Source organism: Diceros bicornis, chromosome 23, assembly GCF_020826845.1.
Source record: "Diceros bicornis minor isolate mBicDic1 chromosome 23, mDicBic1.mat.cur, whole genome shotgun sequence".
NCBI classification, from domain to species: domain Eukaryota; kingdom Metazoa; phylum Chordata; class Mammalia; order Perissodactyla; family Rhinocerotidae; genus Diceros; species Diceros bicornis.
The window spans coordinates 8217340-8242683 of NC_080762.1; the positions used below are offsets into that span (position 1 = coordinate 8217340).

A 25344-nucleotide genomic window follows, 5' to 3' on the forward strand; every position below is an offset into this window, starting at 1 on the left:
TCTACCATTCTAAGGCACTTGCCTACAAATTGACTTCAGCAGGGCTTGACTCTGATAAGAGTGCCAATCATGTACCTTTGCTTTCAAATTTGTTATGTATCTTTCTGTTCAGGATTCAGGAGAGAAAGGCATTAGCTTTTAATTTAGGAAGCTAGCACCTTCACTCCTGTTTATCTACTCATTATCCAAAATAAGCTCAAATGTGTTTTGAGAGTGCAGAAGTAATGTCTTCACTCTCAAAACACATTGGTTTTTCAAAGAGTTTTATTGCTTAAAGGCTGACCAAAGGCATTAACCAGATTCAATGTTATATTATTTTTTTGTGTGTGGGAGAAGGCCAAGACAAAGTTAACAGTATGATCCTCAAACGACTCTATAACTCCTTGTGGGCAGAGTGGATAACTTTTCTCTTTAGAACAGTGATTCTCATTCCTGATGGCACTTTAGAATTCCCTGGAAAGCTTTTTGAAAATCCCCATGCCCAGGCAACATCCTAGACCAAATCAGAATCGCTGGACCAGCCACCAGTTTTTCAAAGCTTCCCAGGTAATTTCAAAATGGAACCACGGTCAAGAATCACTTGCTCTAGAATGAAGTGTGGACAAACTGTATCAATCAGCTGGCTGATGATGAAATGCTAAGTGTGTGTTAGCCATCTCCTTGATTAGAAACAGCACCTTCCCTCCCCCGTGGATAAAGCTGTCAGAATTATTCCTCTTTTGCTAAAATTACCATTGTGAGGGAAGTCTTTTCTTTTAAATGTTCTGTGTGATTAGACCACAACTATTTCTACTGAAGATGGCAAATGAAACATTTCCTTCTTAAATTGATGAATAAAATCTAGGCCAGTCTTCTTACAGACCCATTTGATGATGATTGAAATAGTGGGTAAAATAAGGACAAAACAGAAATTTTTTAGAAAATGAATTTGTTAGGTCAAATTACAACTCAAAAAGACTCAACGATGTACACATTTTATGTTTCTGGTTCATTGTTTCTGGGTAAGTAAAAATACATTTCAGCATTATTCCTCTGTAATTGTGCAGATTGTGAAATTCACTGAAAACTTACAGAGCCCAGAGCCTCAATACTGTAGTATCAAATGTGTGCTTAATTGTCATTCTAGAACTTGGTTCTGGTGTTTCCCCAAAGCCTATAAATCATTATCAAACAAGAAAATCAAGTAATTAAGCTCTCTGGCCTGAATCTGATCTATACTCTCTATCTTCAGCATCAAAAGGTCTTCACTCACATGGCTAGTTAAACTCTCTGATAATGAACCTGGATCAGGGAAATGATTTGCTAATGCTTTCCCAAACATAGGGAGTAAGGGAGCTGTTTCCTCCAGTCACACATGCCAAATCCACTGTTGTTTTCAATGGCCTGGACAGAAAGCCAAAGCTGGCGTACATGGAAAAGGATGATAAAAGTATTAATAGGAGTTAGTAAAAAAAAAGTTGCCTTCACAAATTACACATCTGAGCTCTTCTCGAGATGATTCCAGGGCATGTTGCACATTCAACAACTTATGGTCAGTTGCCTTTTATCCTTAAAATCACACAAAACAAGCAATTGTTTAGAATGAAATAATTGGTTTAATATTCATGGACTTGAGAAAGAACTTGAATTAAAATTCAGCCTGGGATCTGAATCAGCACCATCCGAATACAGACAGAATTCAATATACATGCACAAATTAGTTTTAATAACATACATAGGTAAAATATATTTGTTTTACTTGATATACTTGTTTTGAACTTGGGGTTAAACTTGTTTTTGTTAGTTGGCTGGGCACGATACAGGTTGAACGCCCCTTAGTTCCAGGGCCTTAGCAAAATGAACCTCCAGTGGCTTGCCCGTGCCTTTGGTGAGCCTCAGAGATCGGATGCAACCTCGGAACCGAATGCTGGTTGTCAGGCCAAACTGGTTGAGGCCGTCTGAAAAACAGCAGAGAGCCCAGTTTTGAAATTCAGCTGCTGTATGAACAGCATGTTTTAAAGTCAGCTGTTAGCATGAGATTCAGTTGGAAGGCTGTCTTAGGACAAGTTAGTGATTTTCTTCTTAGCTTCATCAACCATTAAACTTGTAGAGAAATATCAACTTTTTCATAGTTATATATTATGAAATATGGAGAATCCAGAATTATTCATTTTAAGACACCAAACAAAGAACTTTGGAATGAACAACTTTACAGTTGTGACATTGATTTTTTTTAATGAAACAAAGCAATTGATCAAATACGTTAAGTACTGAATTAGGACAAGGGCTTTTAATGGGGACCTTATTACTTTCTTATATTGTAAAAATAAATCCCATAAGGTTAAGTTGGTTGAAAACTCACACAAAATCTTTCTCTTATTAAGAAAAGACTCCTTTCTTTCAGCAGGACTCCTGGGTGCTAACTGGGATCCCATTTTACAGACTGTGAATGGAGAAGTACCTTATCTCCTTCATAGTATCTCGGGGTTTATCCTGATTGAAGCAGAAGTAAGTCTTTTCAAAAACCCAGAAGCAACTTTGGAAAGAGGAGCTCTGAATTGGTCCCCATTACTCCTCTATCTTTTCCTCCATCAACCACTACTGAATGTACATTTTGCTTGTTTTGTTAAGCAGAGGAGCTCTATATAAATGGGGACAAAGGTTTCTCTTGCCAAAATACTGAAAGACCATTCCAGGAGTCTGTGTTATTACAGTATTTATTAAGAGGCACTTGGCTTATTTCTCATCAAGTTGGGCACTCTTGTTTATGGGCACTTTAGGTAACTCTCTGTGGTTCACATGCTATATTTAATGTGCTGGAGAAGGATTTTGAGTGCAGATTTATTGCTTGGGTTTCTTTGTAATATAAATATAAACTCTATAATAACCAAAGGGGGAAATTAGCTACATTTAACCCAATGATTTCCAGAACTGGAGGAAATAAGTTCTATAACATTTTATGATTCCTCTGGCATATTAATTTAAAAAAAAAATCAGAGAGAACACCAACTCTAGCCTCGATTGCTGTTAAATGCTTCGTATCCTTTATAAGCCAAATTCATTTCCTCTAGCCTCCATCTCCCCAGGAATGAAACTTTGGGGGCTATCATGAAAAATGCAGTCCCATGTGGTTTATATAGGTAATATGCTCATTTTACACACTGGAAATGTCAGGTAGGGCGTTATTTATAGGAGCAGATTCTAAAGCTAGGAAGCAAGTACACTTAAGCACACATTCTTGGGCGTATTTATAGAAATATAAATATGTTCTAAAATCACTAACATAATAGAGCAAAGAAATTCTTGCTGGGGTAGCCAACACATACCTGGGAACCCTCCCACGAACACAGGGTCATTTGTGTCAGCTGATGTAGATGCTTGGTTTGGGCTCTGGGCTTCCACCTGGTTCCCATCTACCGTCAGCTCAATGCGGTGTTTGATCTTGTTGGCCATGACTTTATGCCATTGTCCATCACACAAATGCCCTGGGATCCCAGCGTCATAGACAGCAGTGAATCGACCGGCGCCATTGTCCACATGAAACATAAGCTAGAAAGTAGGAAACTGAACAGTCACAGATGGTCGCAGTAGAAGGGGATCATGATGGTTCACACAGTACAAATTTTCAAGTCTCTAGAAAAGACATCAGCTGGAATAGTTTAAAATGAACATAACTGAGGCATATTAAATTTTTTTTAAAAAGCTTGACAGAAATTAAAATACAAATTTAACGACCAGGAGTCACAAATTACGTTCTTTGCTTTTGGGCGTTGTTGGGATAATAGGCAAAATGTGTGAGGCTTGTAATAATTCTGCTTTCAGAAAATGTGAAATACAATTTGAGGCCAGCTGACACAAAAAGGACCTAGATACGCAGGGAAAAATTCTACCATAGATCTTTTTAGAGTGCGCGAGTTCTTAGTGAACCTTACAAAATTTTCTTAAAAGATGTTGTTCAGAGTGATTCATTAATTTGGTTTACAAATTCATGTTCAATGATTATTGATTTTTTAATTTAAGCTTTTGATGTTTTAGTTGTACGTGTTTTTTTCCTTCACGGATTCAATTTTATATACAGGATTAAGAGTTACATAAATTACATTTTTGGGCAAGTTTCATGTCACAGGTGCCAAAGACTTTGAGCCAGAAGGCCAGTTAAATTCTTAACAGTGAAGAACTTAGATTGGAAGTTCTTGTCTAAATGAGAAAAATCTGTTTTTAGTAACATGGACCAGACTCTGAAATTTGAGATGACAGAATTCTTTTGAAGCTGATGAAGAAAAGAAACATATTGAAACATTAAAAACAGTCAGTCTGGCAACACATTTGACAAGGTAAAAGAAAAGAAATAGGAGTTTTAAAAAGAAGAGTAAAAGCCCAAGTAAATAGGTGAAAAGTCTGTAAACTATACAGTGATGCAAATATTAAGATTTTACTATATTGGGTGGAGTTTGTGATAACAGGATTTTGCATATAAAAAGAGCTTGGTGAGAAATCCACATGCACTGTAACAGAACTTGATACACAGACAAGTTGATAGTAACCACGGTTATAAGCAGCTGATGAAATGAAGCTGACTCAAACAAGACGTCTGAAAGCGTGTTTTGAAAATCTGGCAAAACTATTAAGGTTGCTTATTTGTTCTCCCTTTTTGCCTCTGGGCTCCTAGATGTTTTTGCTTTATTGCCTTTGACGCTGGTTTGAAGACCGAGAGGAGGGAGAGAGGAGGCAAAGGAAAGTATATTTTAGGTCACTATGTGCTGTTTCTTTTTGGGAGGCAACAGTACCCTACGAGTGGAAATATGAACAGAGTTCAAGTATGATTCCTAGTTAATAGCCAAATAGAAAACTTGTGAAATTTCTTGCTTTGCCTTCCTCTTTTTACCTGCTCCCTATAGTACAAAAGATACACAAACAGGTCATTCCACTGCTGTTCATAGGCAGGCAGGGACTAAAGAGGTGTGACCTATTAGATTATCTATTGTGAGCAAATTGACAAAATACTTTATATTATACTAATATAAATTTATTATGACTTTGCTCTTTTTTGAAATGGCATCTGGATGCTTTTAAATAAAAATTGAGAAATCAATGTGTCAGCTAGCCACCTTGACTTTTGAGAAATGCCTACTGTTATAAGAGGCAGAAACTGATTTTAGACAATCCAAAACCTCTCCTTTTTTTCCCACTGGAATCAAGAGTTTCATAGACTATGTATTCATAAAGAGAACAATAACAGTGTACTTTTAGCAACACAGTAAGAGCTTGATATCTAAAATTGTTTGGTCCATTATTAGTGAACACAATTGGCTTACTGTAGCATTAGTACATTTAAGGTTCACGTTGGTCTACAGAATAAGTGTGTTGAAAACACACATAAATTGAGATAATCCAGAAGGATGAAAAGATATAATCTAGCTTTCTCTCAACAAAGAACACAGCAAGGCTTCAAAATAGAGTTTCTCCATATGAACAGCAATATCATGAAGAGATCAGGAATGTTTACACAGCTGACACTCACCTTTTCATCAATCATTTCAATTCCCATTCCATCCATTTTTTGGCTGCTGATTCCCAGAAGGACTCCAGTGGTTCTAGTTGTGCGGAATTCAAATTCTACAAGAAGGTCCAGTCCCACTTTGAACCCACCAACTGTAAAATGAAGATTTTTTTTTTAAATTGTGGATTAGAGTTTAGGTAGGGTTAATTCAAATTTGTACAATGCAATGGTTTTACTAGATTTCAACTGAGATGATAGCCAATTATAATAAGTTCCAGACTCTCATGCGGCCTATACTTCCACCATTGTATCATAACACAGTTCATAGTTATTGCTTATTTTCTTGGCTGCCTTCCCTCTTAGAATGTAAGTTCTGTGAGGGTAATGACTTTGTCTATATTGCTTACTATTTTACCCCTGTGCCTACCTAAGTATCTGGCACATAGTGGAAATTTAATATATAGTTGTTGAATAAATGAATGAATGAACGTGTGCTGAGATTGACTCAAAGAATCTCACAGCCAGGAATGATTATGTTAGAAGTCTTACTGTTGGATTAAGTCAAGTATTTCAATGATGATTCAGTAAAATTATACTGGGTGACTCTAAATGGTGCCACAATGATCTGAAAGGGCTCAAAAATCCACAAACATTTTATTAATAAAGAAAGGAATTGCAAGTACAATTTTGAAGAAGATTCTGGGACATAAATAGACTTTTCTATTTCATCCAGTTACGTCTTTTCTCTATAATTTTCCATATTTGATTCATTGGTTTATTTAATCTTTAGCAAGTATTTAAGACATGCCTCTTAGAAACAAAGTGACTCATTAAGATCAGGCTAGACCACATCAATTGCATGGAATGTTAGGAAACTCATGGAAATTTTCTCCATGTCTTCTATTTATTAGGCAAGAAACAAATGCTATGTGTAACTACAACTATCTTCAATGAAGGGTCACACCTGCTGTGTGAAAGACTTTTTACCTACTGAGAACCTTGATTGGTTTGGATGAGCAGATTTTAAGAGTAAAGGATAGAAGAAGCTAAGTTGTTCTGCAAGACAATATAGAAAGACCTTGTTTCTGCTCCTGAGAGGTAGAAGTAAGAGACGAATGACTTGAGGCAATTCAGCTGAAGACAGAGGGAGTACGGAGGCCATTAAAATCCCAGTGATTAGGGGGCTGGAAAGCTTTTAAGGATAAGGATGTCAAAGGTTTAAATTGAAGTTGTATGTTTTCCAGTGACGTAACCTCCTCTGACCACCCAAGTCTTACATAGACTGTATTACACTGTGTGTGGAGATGGCAGGAGTTGTTGGAAATTGGGGAAGTGGCTAATTTTCTCGTCTAGTTTAATCTGGAACCAAAAGAGCTCAGACAGGATGGCAAGTCAATCTATCAACTGCAGAAGCTGAAGCTTGCCATCAAATTTGACCAAGAGAGTGCTAACCATCGGTGAATTTGCAGAAATCTTGGGAAGGGCTTTGGACTTTCATAGCACGTGGAATTTGAGTTCATCATAACCCCCAATGTTTCAAACATATCCCGTATTTTCCTATTTTCTGCTTCTGCACAGGTGAAGTTTCCCATCTATACTCTGTCGGAAGGTCCTGCTCTTTTCTCTCTGACAACTTAGGCATGTGGGTGTTCAACTCATCTTTTAAATTCTAGCTCAAATGTCAATTCCTCCATAAAACCTTTCCTGATTTCCCCAACCAAAATTAATCTTTCTTCTAAATATCCAAAGAACCTTGCTTTTATGTCTTTTACAGCTTTTAATCATTTATATTTGCCTTCTTGTGATTTCTGAGCACACAGAGTCTTACCATTGATAGTATATTCTTAAAAGAAGAAATGGCGTCTTACTTCCTTCTGTTTCCCATGATAAATTCTACATATTATGTGCTCATTAATTATTTCTAATGGACAAATGAATGTGTCTATGGTAATCATAAGACTTAAGTGTCTATCTTAAAGTATGTTAATATCAGACTTTTTTTTTGTTATTATGTAGAGGTTATTTCACGTTTTTCTTTCCAAATTGCACAGGCACTATCAATGATCCAGACCTGCACTGGAAATGTTCTAGAAAGGGGGACCACTTAAAGAAAGACAGGGAAAGGTGCCAGTCGTCATCACCATCGACAAGAAACAGGCACTAGTATGTATGCATTGTGTGTGTGTGAGGGGAGATCATGAGATGGAACCTTGCAGAGAACTGAAGAGGAAGAAAGAAAATGGTATCTCATCTCCAGAAACAAATACAGAGAAACCTGGAAAGTAGACAAATCACATAGTATAAATACATGAACCTTCTTGAAGAATTACATTTATTTTTTATTTTTACTTTTTTGGTGAGGAAGATTGGCCCTGAGCTAACATCTGTGCCAATCTTCCTCTATTTTGTATGTGGGTTGCCACCACAGCATGGCTTGATGAGCAGTGTGTAGGTCCTCCCCTGGGATCTGAACCAGCAAACCCTGGGCCGCCAAAGTGGGAGCATGTGAACCCAACCACTATGCCACTGCGCTGGCCCCAGAATTACATTATTTTGTGTTATTGATCTCCAGAAAAGGAGATGGGATAAACTCTCCAAATAGGCTTTTACTTTATTTCTTCTATTAGTTCTTATCAGAATCAGATACACTAATTTAAGAGGCATTTTTTTACTACTATACATTTTTACTTCTGGTTGAAATAAAGAATACGAGTTTAGGACCCCAGGGACTTTTATTTTTCCAGACAGGATAGAAGTTAATATTTGTACCTAGTTAATATTCAGCAAGAAGGAAATGGAAGAGCCTCACCTGCTTTGGCAAAACCTGTTCCATCAAAATATGTTCCTTTCTGAGCATTTGCGAAACATGTCCCAACCTGGAAGCTGGAGGTTGGCTGTTCAAGATCAGCAGGGGCCTCTGCCATCTGGAAATTCCTGATGCAGCCATCAATGCTATAGGTCACCTAAATATCCAGGTCACAAGATACAAGGTCTTAGCAGAACTTTGCCTATATGTGGAATGCAATCATTTGTTGGGTGTTCTATGTGTGTAATCATCAGTCAATTGTCTTATGGCATTCCTCAAAGCTGCCTGGATCTGCACACAAGCATCATGGCCTGGGTGCAGAGAATCCTGTGTTATGCTTCTCATCTAGGATGTATCTAGAATGGAATATGATCTTTCCGATATTCTAAATACTGCACACTATGTCTCTAATGGGAACACTGGTTTGACAGAGCTATGGGCCCCATATAGGTATCATAACTTTTAATTAGTTTCTTATGTTTCTATTAATAATTTATTAACCTTACTATATATACATTTTGTCATAATCTATGTTCAAATTCTATTTGAAAAGATAATTAGGTTTGGTTCAATGCTTCTTGCTTATGAAAATCTAATGAAAACAGTGGGCCCTTTCCTGAGAAAACACACATGCACGTGAAACTTGAAAGTTTGCATGACACATTCGGAGTTTAGGGGCATTGGAAATCAATCGATCGTATTCTGCTCCAGTATCTTTCATCTGGTTTTAGAGATGCATGTTAATCACTCCTGCCACTCTCCCTTCAGAGACTTTCATTGTGATAGGCCTGGGTAGCATATCCAATAGCTATGAAGGGAAAGTCATACTAACCACCATCCACAGAGGAGCCAAATGCTGAGAACTACGCCTACAACGGACAATTGTCTTTGATGAAGAACCACTCCACATTACCACGTGTTCTAACTGGAGTTAGAAGTGTATCATATTTGTATGCGGTATGTTCTCTAAAAAAACTAATCCCCTGTGCTTCTCAAAATATAATTTCCAAAGCAAACCAAGACACACAGTCTGACAAAAAAATTATTTTGTGAATATTGACTTACAAAATTACAAAGACTTTAAATTTTGAATCCAATATTGGATAACTGTACTCTAAATACTGCATCTCTCAATATTTTCTAAATCTCTAGTCCTGAAACAATACCATTAGCACCATCACCATCTTCCCTGTTGTCCAGTGCTTTCTACATGCTTGATACTCTTCCAAGCGAGTTATATATATTACCTCATTTAATCTTTACAGCAACCTTGTTCGTTTGGTATTATTATCCTATTTTACAAAAGAGGAAACTTTGTGAAAGAAAGATTCAATAACTTGCTTAAGATCATGCAGCTAGTCATAGTTAAGCAGGTATTCAAACTGAGGGAGTCTGGCTCCATGGTCCACGCTCTGTTCTGTGATATTGCTTCTCATAGTCAAATCGGTCTAGAAAACCTGTCCTTTCTCATTAAGATGATTTCCTTTTCAAGTATAAGTGGTCATGGGCCATATGACCTAATAATTCAAAATACGTACATGACTCAGCCAGTGATTTAGGCCATAAAGAAACACATTAGACACTTACTGGACCAATTCTTCGGGTAGTGTAGTTGATGGGCAGCCCACCAACATACAGCATTCCCACAACATCCAGGATATCAGCTTTCTTGGGACTGATGGTTCTGTTGGAGGCATCATCGACATAAAGAATTCCTTCTTGCTTAACTCGCATAATCTTAATCTACAAAAAGAAGAGGAGCCATTAATGCCAATTACGGATAAATTTCAAATATGCAGAGTATAAGACATAAAAAGTTTTAGGATACTCCTTAGGAAAAGGGAAATAACTTACTGAGTGCCTAGAATGTGCCAAGTACATAATATAAGTGAAATTAAACCTATTTTACAGAGTAGCTCAAATTCTGTCTTTTCCATTACTACCATCTCCAAAAGAGTACAAAATCTTCCTGGATGAGGTTTAGATTGAAGACTCTTCTATAGATTGCCAAGTGAGCATATGTATCAAGAGGTAGGCATGTTGTGAGGAACCTGGCAGACTGAGAGCACGGTCGTGAATTAAGTGGGCTGCAAAATTCATGTCTGGTTTTAAAAGTGCATTAGTTTGATTGAGCAAAGCCTGGGCTCCCCAACACAATTTCAGATATGCTACATTAGGAAGGGCAGTGCATCCAGGCTGCACCGTCATTTCTGCAGCAGGTGATTACCACAAAGTCAGGGAGGAAGATGGAGAGCTGACTGATGCTGAAATCACAGCAGTAGAGTGAATTATCTTCTAGGATAGAGTGAAATAAGGGGTGTGAAGATGGGCTTGAGCGTAAAAATCTTGAGTCTGAATTTAGGAAAAGGAGAGTAACCCTGTGAAATGCTGGAGTACAATAATAGTTTAAAAATCAATCTACATCAGGATTAGAATAATTTAAGACCTCATTTTACACTTATCTATTCTGGTTTGGGAAGTAATTTTTAAACACCTTCAAAAGTAAAATCCCTCCTCAATTTGGCTCTTATAGTATTTAAACTTTCCTTCTTAATCCCAGACTCATTGTGGCCCAACAATATGTCTTTTTCTTAAGTGTCATATTTATTGTTCTGTTAGCCAGAGATGAGAATAAACCTTAATGAGAGCTCCTTCATAAAGATCAGTATTTGCTAGTCATAAGCTCCCAAGCAAATGTGAAGATTCTGTTTCTTATTTCCAAGATAACACATTGGTTGACTTCGCATTTTTGTTATAATTTTTCAGGTTCTTTGGCTTTCTATATGATATGACAAGTCAAAGTATGTTAATATATAAAATCTAACATCCGATAATAAGTACTCTAAAAATTATACATTTTATTAGTCTACCTAGGGAAGCTTTACTTAATAGGCTATCACAGGTGCAGAAACAAATTCTGCATTTTCATTTTAATCAGGCAGTATATTATCTATTTGCAGTCATGCCAAAGAGGACAGTAAGTTGGCAAATGAGCCTCCTGTGCCCATAATAGTACCAGTTTCTGGGTGTAAGGCCAACGTTTAAAAGTTGTTCCAAATGACTGTTGGTGGAAATGACACCCTAGAGCCCTTTAAACATGACATAGCAGATTCCAGACTCTCAGTTTTCACAGACCAGTATGGAGTGGAATGGGGGGAGTAAGTCTAAGGGCCCATTTTAGTCTTGCTAGCTTTTAAGTTTGTCAAACATTATTTCAGAAAAGAGAGGAAAATATAATCTCAGAATAAATATTACTCCTTTAAATTGAATACATAGAGCTTTATGATTCACACGCCCCATTGTCCCACGTTTCTCACTTAGAGTACCAAAAATGTCTTCTACTGCCTGGCCCCAGTTTGTGGACAGATGTTTGGGAAGCACAGCTGTTTAGCAATGATGGAATCTTGTAGTATCATGATGAGGCATGTCAGTGATCAAATATAAACCTACACAGGTCTGATCACATTTTCCAAGGTTGGGCAGTTGTATATGGCAATTGCTTTATTTGCAGCCCGGGCCACATTCCAGCAGCACTAGAGTCAGTGTCCGCACTGACAAATAGTTCTGGCACCAAGGGAATGCCAATGGCCACCACCCAATATCCCCCTCAAGGGCACTGCCAACATCCCAGGGACTATTACCTTGTGCCACTGGCCATCATTGATTTTGTTGGGGATCATGGTGTTAGTGTCACCACTTCCCAAGTCATAACTGAAGTAGGGCAATCCATTTCTCAGCTGAACTGTGGCAAAATCAGCATGATTGATCCTAGCCATGTAAAAAAGCAGGCCTGATTCAGCTTCGGTTCTCACTTCAAACTCAATTGTGAGGCTGTGAAATAAAAGCAGGCAAACTAAGGCAGAGTTGCAACTGATCATGGGTGTATTTTCACAAAAGATAGGAAAACCTTCTTGAGATGAGGACTTTCCAGGTCTGCTGATTTCCCAAACTGGGCTCCTCAGATTCGGACAAATATAATTCTATTCTCTACTGTACTCAGTGTTTTAAAAAAAAGATCACCTCATTCATAAATAAATGTAGTTGATTAAATTTGAATAAATGCAAATACTCAAAATTTCCATTTATTAGTTCTTGTCCAATATCTCAGAATAATACATACCGATTTTTAACTTTAGTGTCATCAAACGCAATTGCAATATGACTGTTTTTGGAAAGCCCAAACTGCTTGCTCCCTATCAAAAGAGCTGGTTCTGCTTCTGCAGCACAAGGACCCTGTAGAACACCAAGGAGAGAAAGAAGAGATTATGGACTCCATTCTTTTAATATGTAATGCAGCTATCTAATGGTTTCTTCTATTTTAGCTTGATGTTCTCGTATAATCTCATTTAAGCTCCTTAAGAAGAAAAGCTGTCTCTTATTCATCTCTGTATCCTACACATAGTGGGTACTTACCATTAAATGTTTGTGAATGTGACTCAGTTTCCTTATGCTGCACCCTTGAATTGCCAAATGAATCTGCTCAAAAATATTTATTGATCAATTCATGTTTTCATTATCCTCTAAGGAAAAATATTGTTTATATTTCTGAGAAAACTGGAATTTCCTTTGCACCTTTATTTCACGTATGAAGACTTATATTTTTAGAACATTGATCAGGGAAAACAACAAGTGAGCCACCAGGTTATAAGAGTAGAAATATGTGTTCCTTCTTGACCTTCCCATTTCTATCTCCCACTATATTACTTTTTCTTGAAAATTATCGGTCTACTAGAAGATTTCCATGAATTTAGACTTTCAAGATGGTGTATCTAAACCTGCAAGTCAGCCCATTCAGGCCCTTAGCCAGTTGCTAGGCAACACCAGCACATTTTTTAATGTAACCCACTATACACCATTTCAGCTGCCACTGTGCAAAAATCAACTTCCTACCGTGCTTACGAGGGAGAGCAGGGCTGGCTTCAGAGGCGTACTACCTGTGCGGTTATTGGTTTAATGCCCTGCTGTCATCATCTTGAAATTCTTAATAATTTTTGAAGAAGGGGCCCTGCAAATGATATAGCCAGTCCTGGCTAGGTGGACCATGTTTGTCTACTGTAACCCTCAACTCAAGAGATAATCAAGGCTCCTCAAATCACCAAATGCCACGATTTCTTTCTCTGCTCTCTATTTTCACAAAATAACTCAATGCACAGGCTTCTTAGGAACTCTTTTAGAACACGCAGAGCATGAGAAAACAAACAACCTGCATGCTCTCAACAGCGCCTCTGTTTTTAAGATCTGCACCTAACAGCCCTGGATGGGCCACTGCCCCAGTGAGCGCTGACTCAGCAGAGGTGCTCGAACAGCCCAAGGCAGGCTTCTGATGCAGAATGTTCTTCCCAAATAGTGGACCTCGAAGATGACTCATCAGCCCACAGGAAACTTTTACTTGATGAGGAAAAGCCTTGCTCTCTTTTCTCTTGAGCTTAGTCAGATGGAGCACTCTGCCACAGCGGGTAAAAGGCTGTTAAGTGTTTTGAAATGCTATAAAATTGGTCTTCATGGAAGTATTTTCCCTCTTACTTCCCAGGAGATGGTCAGTTACAACGCACAGACTGTGGCTGAAATTGACACAGATATGCAAAAGCCCAGTGGGTAGAAGAGGAAAATGCTATTTATACACACAGCTGAATAGCCTCTCCTGGAATCAACATGCGGCACCTTTCTTATTACACTACTTGCAAAAAGAGCCCTCATGGAAGGCTTTGCTAGCTTAATGTCTGAGCTTTCAATGATGCTATTAATAGAATTGGGATCATTTATCAACCTCTTACGATATTTCCTGTACAGAGGACCATGGCAACAAACATAAGGTGCCTGCAGTGCTGCTCAGATATCTCTCAGAGAATCCTACATGCTGTGAGTTCATCAGGGGCAGAATTTGGCTAAAACATCTGTAAACCCTCAGCTCTGAAGACTGAGGGATTGAAAAGGTCAATGGATGCTGAAGAATTAGGGAACAATGATGTGGAGCCTGAAAGAAAACCAGCAGCAGCTTATTTCCATGTTCTTGTTCCCACTGTGGTCACTGGTCTAGTTACTACATAGAAACATTAATATAAAATAACTTTCCTAATGTAATTTTTTTAATTATCAAGATGGCAATTGTAAAGATTAGGTATTTTATTGGCAGCAGCTGTTCGTCGTGGAGAGCTTTTGTCTTTATAAGTCTTGGGCATCGTGGCCCGAACACCATGATAACCTTGCTTGCTGGTACACTGGACAGGCGTTTCCGACACTGCTCCTGAGCTCAGCAATAGTTCTCTGTCACATACTACCAGATTTTCTAGATGAGAAAGGCCCTACTTATGTTATTTTAGGAAAACCTTTCACCAGAAAAAGAGACTTTGAAAGGGTCTTTCTAAGAAGCATTACATGACACACCCGCTTGAGACTCAGGAAGAAGAGCGCCTCCTGGAGGGGCCCCTGCTCAGCTTCTGCAACAGACGGGTCTTGAGAAGAAGGCAGAAGCAGCGGCTAATGAAACCAGTCTCAGATTGGCCAATGAAATGTTATAGAAGAGAGGGGTAAAAAAACAGATCACTCTGCTAGGTAGCCTCAAAGTATAAATGCTAGGTCCATTGTTCGTTAAGGACATCCAAATTGATGTCTGCTCTCATTGATTTGTGATGGGATGGATGTCATGGATACTGCTTTAATAAAGTTGGCAGTTGGAAGAGGACTGAGAAGGGCCAGTGTAGGGGGTTTTTATATGCATCTACTTTAGGATTTAAATGGGAAGACAATCCTCCAACTATCCTCTGGTAATGTCTTTGGTGCAAGTCCAGATCTCTCTTCTCACTTGGTCATAGGAAGATGGGGCTGGATCTCGTCTGCTCTGCATCACTTTCCCGCAGGTGAATCATGAGACGAGGCCTGAGGCTGGGACGTGCGCAGGACAGTGCGGTTCCTAGCCATTTGCCGGCCGTGCTGCGCGTTCCTCCTCCCCCCCAGCCCCTCAGAGGGTGGAGCTGCTCACCCTGCCCTCCAGAGTCTTTTTTCCTCCTAACATTTTAAAGGGGAACATGTGCGATGGAACAGAAAGTGCCCATGGTTTGCACAAGAATAAGATGATCTTGTCATTCAGGTCATTTTCAACCCTGCTTCCCATAGAAGTCTAAGCTAAGAAAGGGGTAGGAGGAAAGGTCTTCTAATGAGGAAATTTAAGGAACCTTTAAAAAATGGTCGTTGCAGGATGAATCTTCCTTCTCCAAGCTAATATGAGCTCGAGGGGAGGCATCATCTTTACGGACGTGATAGTTTACCTGTGTTGTTTTGGAAACACTGATCTCTGAAATGTGTTAAAACAACAATAATTTAAAAATCAGTCTCAATAGAGGCTCATCAATCTCAACATGTTACAACCCTGCCACCTTGTGGGGACTTTTTAAAGTACTACAAGTACTATGGGGAAAATAATATTCGAGGAGGACATGGCGTGCTTGCTTCTTATTTGTCTCTGCTCAGCAGGTGACAAGTTGTGGGCAGACAGGACGTAGGTGGGGAGTGTAAATGTGGCGGTGCACCTGTCGATGACAGCAGTGGTGTGGTTGGATAAGATTCCGGAGGAAGCCACGCTTAGGCAAGTGGATAGTGTGGTAGATCAGCAATGGAGTGAGAACTTTTCCACCCTTAGCTGTCACTCATTTAATTTCAGACCAGAATAAAGAGGTGATCATTTCCAACTGCTGGTTGTTGGCTGACATTTGGAAATGAGTTATTGGCTTCAGGATACCATATGACTGGTGGATAAGCATTCCTTGGGTTTAGATTGGTGCAGAGCAGAGATTTAAATTGCACTTATCAAAACTGGCATCTTTGTTCTTGAAAGCACCCAGTGATGAATCATCATAAAAACTGCATCATTTTCTTCTTTCATGAGTCAATAATCTTTCTATCAAATGTGAGCTAAAATCACATCTGAGAAGTGGGGTGCTTGTTCGTGATGCTCTTTATGGATGAATACTAAGTGGAAGATACTTTTTGCATCACTGGCTCTAATGTTCTGAAGTATAAAATCCCTACACAAGCTGTGTCTTGAGAAATGGAATTACAGTAGCTCCCTGCACATGAGCTCTTTTGGTAAGCACCGGGCATTTACAATAATATTTACACACTAATGCCTGAATAGAGATTCCTTGCAGTGTGGAAAAATGTGTGTTTTCCCTTTAAAAACATATTGGTATCCAATCGATTTATCCTTTGGCCTGGAGTGTACTTAGCTTTTAAAGTCGCAGCATGACAGCTGCTGAGAAATAACATTCTCTTGCTCTGTTCTTTCCCTCTCTGCTTACTTCTCTCCTCCAACTCCCAAAGAGTCCTTAACAGCACAGGGAGTCTTCATGGCTACTTATACCACTTAAACTCTGAGGTTTTAAGTTTGACTTTACTTTACTTGAGTTTAACAAAACTCAAAACAATGCAGTCAGCTTGTTGTGTACAAATCCACACAGGCCATGTTGGCGATAAAGACTCGGTATAAACACTGCATATCCTTGCAGAGAACTTGTCCCATTTCGACAAATTTCTGTGATACTAGAAATCCAGACTCTTACTTACCCCGACCCCCTTCCATCCTCCATGAGCAATATCCACAAACATAATATGTAGAAATGTTTTAAGGGCCAGCCCCGTGGCTTAGCGGTTAAGCGCGTGTGCTCCGCTACTGGTGGCCCGGGTTTGGGTCCCGGGTGCGCACCGACGCACTGCTTCTCCGGCCATGCTGAGGCCGCGTCCCACATACATCAACTAGAAGGATGTGCAACTATGACGTACAACTATCTACTGGGGCTTTGGGGGAAAAGAAAAAAGGAGGAGGATTGGCAACAGATGTTAGCTCAGAGCCAGTCTTCCTCAGCAAAAAGAGGAGGATTAGCATGGATGTTAGCTCAGGGCTGATCTTCCTCACCAAAAAAAAAAAAAAAAGAAAGAAATGTTTTATTCAGCTCTAAATGGGCTAAAGAATAAGAGAGAAGTATAAAGAGAAGATAGGCTACCACTATCAAACGAGATAATATGTGGAAAATGCTCTCTGATCTATGAAGTTCCGGCATGGATTAATATTAGGATTGACTAATCCATTTCACAGGGCAGGGCTTTCTCAAGATGCTCTTCAGTTGCCCTGGAGTATGGTGAATGTTGTCCTTGGGCTGTACGTTACTGGTGGGGAAGAGTGTGATGGTATAAAGAAGACAAAGAAGGGCCACGGTATGGAGAACTGAGAATAGGAGACCTTCCTGTCGATTGTGCTAGAACAAAGAAGGGAGCCTATATAGGCAGTTCCCACCTCAGGAATTAACTCATAAGTCTTATTTCTTAAATGAATTCTTATAAGTCTACATTTTCATTAAAAAAAGGAAGGAAAATGGCAAGAATTGAAAATGACGGAAGACTTGAGAGATGATAACTATATGTTGGAGTTTGTAATTGTTTAACAATGGAATACTTGCCCCCCTTTTTCCTAGCACTTGCCTGCATCCTCAAAGTGTGAAAGGTTAAACTAACTAGTTTCCAGAGAAGAACGATGGGGTGTTACCAAGAGCCAGGCCTTGTGCTAGGTGCTTTGCATATGATGCATAATTTATTCCCTCATGATCATCCTCAAAGGTAGGTATTATTGTCCTTATTTTTCAGTGGATTGTCTTACATTCAGAGAGGACAAGTAACCTGCCAGAGTTCACTAAGGTAGGTGGGCAATGGCAGAAAAGGCAGGCAGGGCCGTATCAGGATCTCTAGGATTAAAGGCCCAGTCTGTTTCCTTAGTGACTGTCAACACGGAGGGGTTGGGAGAGGCTTGCTCACCACGTCCCTCTTCCCTGGGGGAGGAATCAGTTCTACAAGTGGACGTTGCAGAGGAGTAAAGGTTGAAAACCATTGCTTTCCATTTATCTTCTTAAAAAAGTTATGGAAACAAAACACATTTAAGGATATTTTTTTAAATGATGAAAATCATCTCTAGTCCCTAATACATCTGTTGTTAGCATCTGATGTATTTCTTCCAAAGGTTTTTCTGATGTGTTTTTCTATCTATTGATCTAGATGTGATTATACAGTATACACAGTTTTGTGTCCTGTTTTTCCCACTTAACATAATGGCATAACTATGTCATCACCATTTTGAAAGATTTTAAGTATCAGGTGACGTTAAGATTTGCACTCAGTGGACCTGTTTTCACACTTCTAGGTACACTGACCATCTCGTTGGGATGGAGGTTAATGGCGTCCCCTGCCGTGCTGTAAGTTCTATCAGTTCTTCTACACCCACCCACAGGGCTGCTCCTCAACTTCTCCTTTGCTTTTGTCTTGTCTACCAAGTGGAATGCTCGGTTTTGGAAAAGTTAAAACACACACTGCTGAGAGAAAATGGAAACTGGAATTAGAACAGACGGTTATAAGAAAACTTAAAATGAGTTAAAATACAGTCCCAGATGGGAAAGCATGTTTATTTTCAGAAAAAGGGAAAAAATGTGATCTTTAGAAACTACAGGGGGATATGCTTGAGACTTCCTATAACACAGTTTGTGTGAGCACTTAGAAAAGACAGGCCATCATCGGAGACCAGCAGGCTTCTCCACCAATAAACTCTATCAGTTCAACACGGACTGGCCAAGAGACCTGATTCAAGAGAGGTTCAAGTGACACAAAGGCCCTCAAGGTTTTGGTTGATTAAATATGGTGCCTGATTATGAACCAATAGCATGATCTATCTGTTAGAAAACTTTAAAATATTCTCAGGTGCATTCATAGAAATATGATGACAGACCAAAGGAGGGGAGGGGTCCTGCTGTCCCCTGAACTGGGCACTCCATTTAGAGTAGTATGGTCTATTCTAGCTGCCATATTTTAAAAAGGATGTTTCAAACTTGAGAATATTGATCAGCAGGGATATAGGAAATAGAAATTAGGTCAAATGAAGCATACTTGAGATAATGGAATATTTAGCCTGGGAAAGGAGAAGACTGGGCTATTTTCAAATCCTTGAAGGGATGTTAGAGAAGATATAAACTTAACGTATTTGGCTATAGAAATACAATCATTCTATAGAGGTTATAGGGACACAGCTTTATTTCATTATAACCAATGGCTTTCTAACAACTAGCGCCTACCTCCTCGTAACACTGGAAAATTCTTGTCAATGAAGTGTTCCAGCAAAGGCTGCGAGTCCACATCAAATATATATAAAAAGATTCATGCTTTAAGGTGGCAATTGGACCAGATGATCTCTAGGATTTCTGCTAATTATAGTTTATAAAGTTAGTTGTTCAGAACTTGGGATCTATTTTCTTACAGAAACGGTTCTATAAGTGGACATTTGGATCCAAAGTCAAAAAAGTTTATTCAGCCCATGATGAATTTTTTGAATTTTTCAACTGAAAGCACATTCTTGAGTCTAGGGAACAGATGAAAGTATATGAGGGAGAAGAGGACCATCATTAACCTTTTCTTTGCTGGGGACAAATCTAGCATGAGGTCACATTATAAAAGAGCTAAGGAAACACTCTAAAATCCACATGGCAGATCTCAGTGATGTCTTGGGAGAAAATCAACTCCTTGAACTAATCCCCACACGACTGATGCTAGCCTTTACTTGCTAGCTGTGTTGTGTGATCATAGGTAATTTCTTCTGTGAAATGGGGCTAATAATACTTCCAAACACAAATAAGACAATTAATAGCTTACGGTGATTATATGAAATAACAGATATAAAATGCCCAGCAGAGTACTGCACACATCCTAGTTACTCAGTAAATGCAGAAATTCCTCACGGTATCAATGTGTGTGTGCTTCTTCCAATTTTCAAAGAACTTCCACATACATAATCTCATTTGATTCTTTCAATAATCCCATGTGGTAGGCAAGGAAGGTGTAATATCCATATTTTACAGAGGATGAAATGATGCTTGGAGTAAATGACTAGTTTTCCTGATAAATGGCTATTTGGCTTCTCATTTAATAACTATTTCTAGTGGCAAGGAGCACACTGCTCTATGGAACAACCAATTCCATCACAGAAACTAAAGAAGAGGATAAAATGTTCAAGAGTTTTCAAAATATGCACTCAAGACAACGTGTTCCACATTGATTGGCAAGGATTATAAACACGCATTTGCTGTCAAGAGAGTAGTGAGATGCACCCTCTCTGATACATTGGTGACGAGAGCATAAATGGGTGTAACCTTGGAAAAAGCGATTCAGATATATGTGTTGAGAACCTTAGGTATATTCATCGTTTGGCCTCATAATTCCCCGTCTAACAATCTATTTTAAGAAAATAATAAGAAACAGCAAGAAAGTTTGGCACACAGAGGTGCTCATATATAAATTATATAGAATATAGTTTCTAATAGTGGAAAGCTGCAAACACTCTAATTGGCCCACAGTGGGGAAGAGGGAGAATAAATTGTAAGAGTGTTGCAGTGATAAGGAGCCAGACAATAGGGTCAGACCCACCGGATTAAAATTCTTTCCTGCCATTTACTGGCTGTGTTAGTGGGTGAGTTACCTAGGTTAGCAATTCTTATCAACTCAACTGAAAATGGGATGATGTATATTTTACAGAGCTGTTACGAGAATTATACATAATATTGAATGGAAACTGTTTAGGCAGTGACTGGCACATAGCAAGCATTTAAAAGCACTCATGATCATTACTCATTGTGCCGTTTATTAAACACGTAGTATACGCCAGGTATTTAACAAACAGTATCTCTTGAAATCCTTGTAATACTCTTTGACATACATGCTGTTAATATCCTCATTTTACAGACGAGAAAGCTGAGAAATAGAATGGCTAAGTAGCTTTCCTAAATTCATACAGATCATAGGTTAGAGTGCGAGGATTTGAATACAATTAAGGATATACTACCTCCTGTACTATGACATAGTTTGCGTGTCTCGGTATGTGTCTGTGCGTGTCCATACACACAGGCACACACACACTTATATAATCATATTAGACACACACATTCACATGATGTCTAGAAACAGTTCTAAATATGTATTACTGGTTTTTAAAAATAGAATACCAAATTGTATATATGATACGAGCTCTACCATGTAAAATACAAATAAAACGATTGAAAATCGCTATGGTTGCCTCTGTATGGTGGTATTATAGACGGATTTGATTCTTGATTCTTGATTCTTGATTTCTATGCTTTCTAACCTCTCAACTAAAAACACATGCCATTTTATAGACATAAAAACTAAACAGATACAGAAGTAAAAATAATCCAAGGAAGATGTAAGGAGAATAGATTTTCATAGACAGGTTAGCCTTCCTCTAATTCTAGCAGTAGAGTATACTAGACATCTTGAATAACCTTCCTTCTGAAAATGACTAAAAATGCTGGGTAAAAATTAGAAAGCAGTGGGCTATACACACTTACATATGCCAGAACTGGGGTGGGCGTAGGGAGGGCTGGGGTGGGAACTGGCTCTGGCTGGATAACTATTTCAGCTGGAACTTCTCCGTCTTCATCCTCCTGGGGCTTCTGATGGGCACAGCGCCCAATGTCTGCATTTTTGAAGGATACAGGCTGTGCAAAGTCCATGGGGCTAAGGGAATACAATTAAAATTAAGTATTTTCTTCTTTTTCTTCATTGTTTTGCTTCCTTACAATTAAATCAAATTCCCCCATCCCCTCTTTTAAGGAACATCAGTTCAATTTTTAAAATCTAACTTGAAGATCTTCATTGTTTCCTTCATAACCATTGTTATGGTTTTGGATAGTGTAGATACAACACTGATCCTTATATTAAAAAAAAACTTAGTAGCAAGGAGATTCACTTACACAGAGTTTATAACAAGGTTCCATACACAGCCTTCAAAAGGAGGAATATTTCTGAGAGGGGAAGGTTGAAATTCAGGTGGAGCACCCCCAACGAAAAGTTTTTTAACTTCAATCGCCTGTTCTGCTGTCAGGTTTTGCATATGCCTTCTGTCTTCGTCAACTTGAACAGTAAAGATGCTGAGAAAACATTTAAAATAAACAAGGATCAAACATAGAATGTCCAACACAATTGGAAATCAAACTCTTTCCTGCCACCCCTCACCCCTCCCTCCTGTAGCTTTTAAGTGAGCCAAATCCGATGATTAGGAATTCTGCACTAAGCAAACGAGAGAGTGTGTCTCAGGATCCTGTCCCTCTGCCTCCCTCATTAACTCTGGCTGAGAGTTTACTGAAACGAGGTAATGGGGTAGCTGCAACATTAGCCTCTGGTGGCATTGGCAACAGTGGCTCAACATACGAGACCGTGGAGCTGAGGCTTCTGTACAGTGTAGTAACGTCTAATCGTATATGACTCAGTGGGTTTAGCACAGCATGGGGTCACGTTTTGTTTGGCTCTTTATTTCTTGGTTTGTGCTAGCTATTATCTTCTTGCTAGGGGACAAACTGTACTCCTGAGAGCTTGGATTGCAAGAATCAACAGCAAACACTTACAGGACATTTTATAAAGAATGTAGCTGCTGGCTTTTGAATAGAGGAGGCAGGCAAGAACACCATGGTAATTGTTCCTTGCCGTGATTTTCCTTAGTGGCTGTTTCATTAATTTCCCTAATTTGCTTATGCGAGATAACTCACACGATACTAATTAAGAACCTCATGCTACTTATTCACAACAATCCTTGGATCCTGGGGCAAAGAATCAGAAGGAGACAAAGAGTTCTGATGATGATAATGACTAAAGGCATTTTCTCTTTTGTTCTAGAAGCAGGTTTTGAATTTCAGTCCCAACAGTCAGCATGGGGTTATTAGTCATAAGTATTAGTCACTAGTCCGAGGATCATGAATGGATTACCGAAAACTTACTTCCTATCTGGGGAGAAAACCAAAGTACTTAGGTGGAAAACTCAGTCCTAAAATGTCATCTCACTTGATTTTATAAAGAAGAAAAAACACATGTAGGACTAGAAACAATAAACCGGAGCAGAAACATTCTGAAATGGTACTGAGCAATTGGTCCACTTAGGACAAATTAAATGTAAGAGAATGGAACAAAAAATGGATTTCATTGTGGCTCAAAATGTCATTTTTTCAGGGGATGTTGAAGAGGCAGGTTGGATTTATTTTCAAAGGAAAAATAGGGGGAAATGACATAATGGTTTTTTCCCAGACTCTGGAAGAGTGTGTTGGCAAAAATCAGGAGGTTCAACCTCATTGCTAAGAATGTTGGTGGTTTTATGAGACTTTTAGAAACCACTCACTTCTGGGTATGTGACTCACTGAGAAGGCCCCCTGTACATACCTTTTTTTTTTTGCTTTTGCTAAAAGCAACCTCTTACTAACATGATATAGCAGTGTTCCTAACAGTTTTAATGAGGGGTTTAAGCCACTATTAAAGATTATCGAAGGAGAGCAAATTTCTGCTCTTGATTAGAATTTTTAAAGAGCCAGAGGCCCTCCTCTTTCTGATGCAGGCTCTCTCTAATCTGGTTCGGCCCCCAGGACCATAACAGTGGTCCTTTCTTCCTAGATCACAGGATGGAGGTGTAGAAAGAACAAGGCCTTTCAGAAGGAACAGACAGGAATTAAGTATTAGTGTGGAAGCTCACTAACTGTGTGACTTTGGGCCAGTTATTTAATCTTAGTCTCATTTCATTCATTTATAAAATGAGGATAAAAATACCTGCTTCAAACCGTGGAAAACATTAATTAAAGGATTGCACTGAGGCTGTATTATTTAATAAGGGCATTGCTAGAAGACTATAGCTAAATGCTGCTTGTATTTTACATTCTGGAAGCATCAAATCCAGATCATTTATTTAGCTCTTTTGTAAAGAAAGACATTACCAACACGTCCGTTATGATTCTGGTGTGCTTCCCGGTTTTTACGTATTTACTCAACAGCTGTTTACTGTAGACCTACTATGTGCAAAAAGCACCATAATTAACATTACATTACTATTAGTATTGTGATAGGTCAGCTGTATTTTCTTACAATTTCAATGGTTGATTCTTGCAGTTTCACAATTAAATATTTTGTTACTTACATTCTGTTTCTTATTTGTTTGGAATATTGGTCTAAGATTTTTTTTTTTTCAAACTACCACCAAATGGGTTGTATATGCAGAAGAAGATATTAAGAGAAGGAAGTGCCTTGACATTTGTAATTTACATGAAAAACAAAATCTGAAAACTTTTTGATGGAACATATTTTGGAAGGTAAGAAAGAAATATTTGGGTTGCTATGTCCAAATCATGATCCCATTCTGGAAACCCCAAATTACTCCTGAAATCTGATCCAACTTCGTGATCTTCAGCCTAATTCTGTACCAGTGTGAAAGAAGCTCTCATAGAGGAGAAAACGTACTTGCCTAATCATCTAATCCAGGGTCTTAGGGTTTGAAGTTTTGTCCAGTGAGAGCTACTGGCCACTTAGGTGGACTCCGGGAGAAGGATCAGAGGGCAAAGTAGTTATAGAAGGAAGGGATCACTGGAGTACAGCGGAATTAGACACCAAAGTGACTAAAGTGAGAATTTTGCAGAGGAAGGGGTAGAAAAGGAAAGAGAATGAGTGAGGAGGGGTAAAGAGAGGCAGAGGGGGAAAGAGAAGGGCAAGCGCCATCTTGAAAAGTTTGCCCCTTGATTTGGTAAAAATTCAATGATTTTCTGAGGTGGTATTAAAATTACCATCGTATCCAGAGTTTTAAGAAATGATAATTGACATTTACGGTCTGAAATGTGTTGGGAGAAAGCAAATATTTCCAAATTAATAAAAGTACCATAATCAACATGAAGTAATACAGATCTTCGAGGTCACAAGAAAGGGTAAGAAATACGCTGGGGAGCACGGATGGAGGTGTTAAAGTCATATACATCTGGGTTTAAATCCTGGCTCTGTTATTTACTAGCTGTGTGATTTTGGGCAAATTAGTTAACATTTCCTCATCTGTGACGAAAGGTGTAACACAGATTTCACATACATTTAGAATGATTAAAAGACATAATCTTCATCTAGTATTTGACACAGAGCATGCCACAGAATAGGTATATGAAGCATTAAAAAATGTTTCTGGGTGAAGTTCTTAGGGTCATTAGCGATCTCTGGTTAATCA

The 25344-nt window shown here is 38.8% G+C and overlaps 1 protein-coding gene across 1 annotated transcript in view; it reads right to left on the bottom strand.

Moving 5' to 3' along the window:
• Window positions 1–1578: 1578 nt before the first annotated feature.
• LAMA2 (laminin subunit alpha 2) overlaps window positions 1579–25344 on the bottom strand; it is a 572820-nt gene continuing 549054 nt past the window's right edge. The window contains exons 55-63 of the mRNA XM_058566315.1: window positions 22079–22255; window positions 21674–21842; window positions 12406–12518; window positions 11927–12116; window positions 9873–10028; window positions 8289–8442; window positions 5501–5631; window positions 3306–3528; window positions 1579–1937 (exon numbers count right to left, since the gene is read on the bottom strand). Coding sequence (XP_058422298.1) covers window positions 1780–1937; window positions 3306–3528; window positions 5501–5631; window positions 8289–8442; window positions 9873–10028; window positions 11927–12116; window positions 12406–12518; window positions 21674–21842; window positions 22079–22255 — 1471 coding nt within the window. The 3' untranslated portion in view covers window positions 1579–1779. The remainder of the gene's footprint in view (window positions 1938–3305; window positions 3529–5500; window positions 5632–8288; window positions 8443–9872; window positions 10029–11926; window positions 12117–12405; window positions 12519–21673; window positions 21843–22078; window positions 22256–25344) is intronic.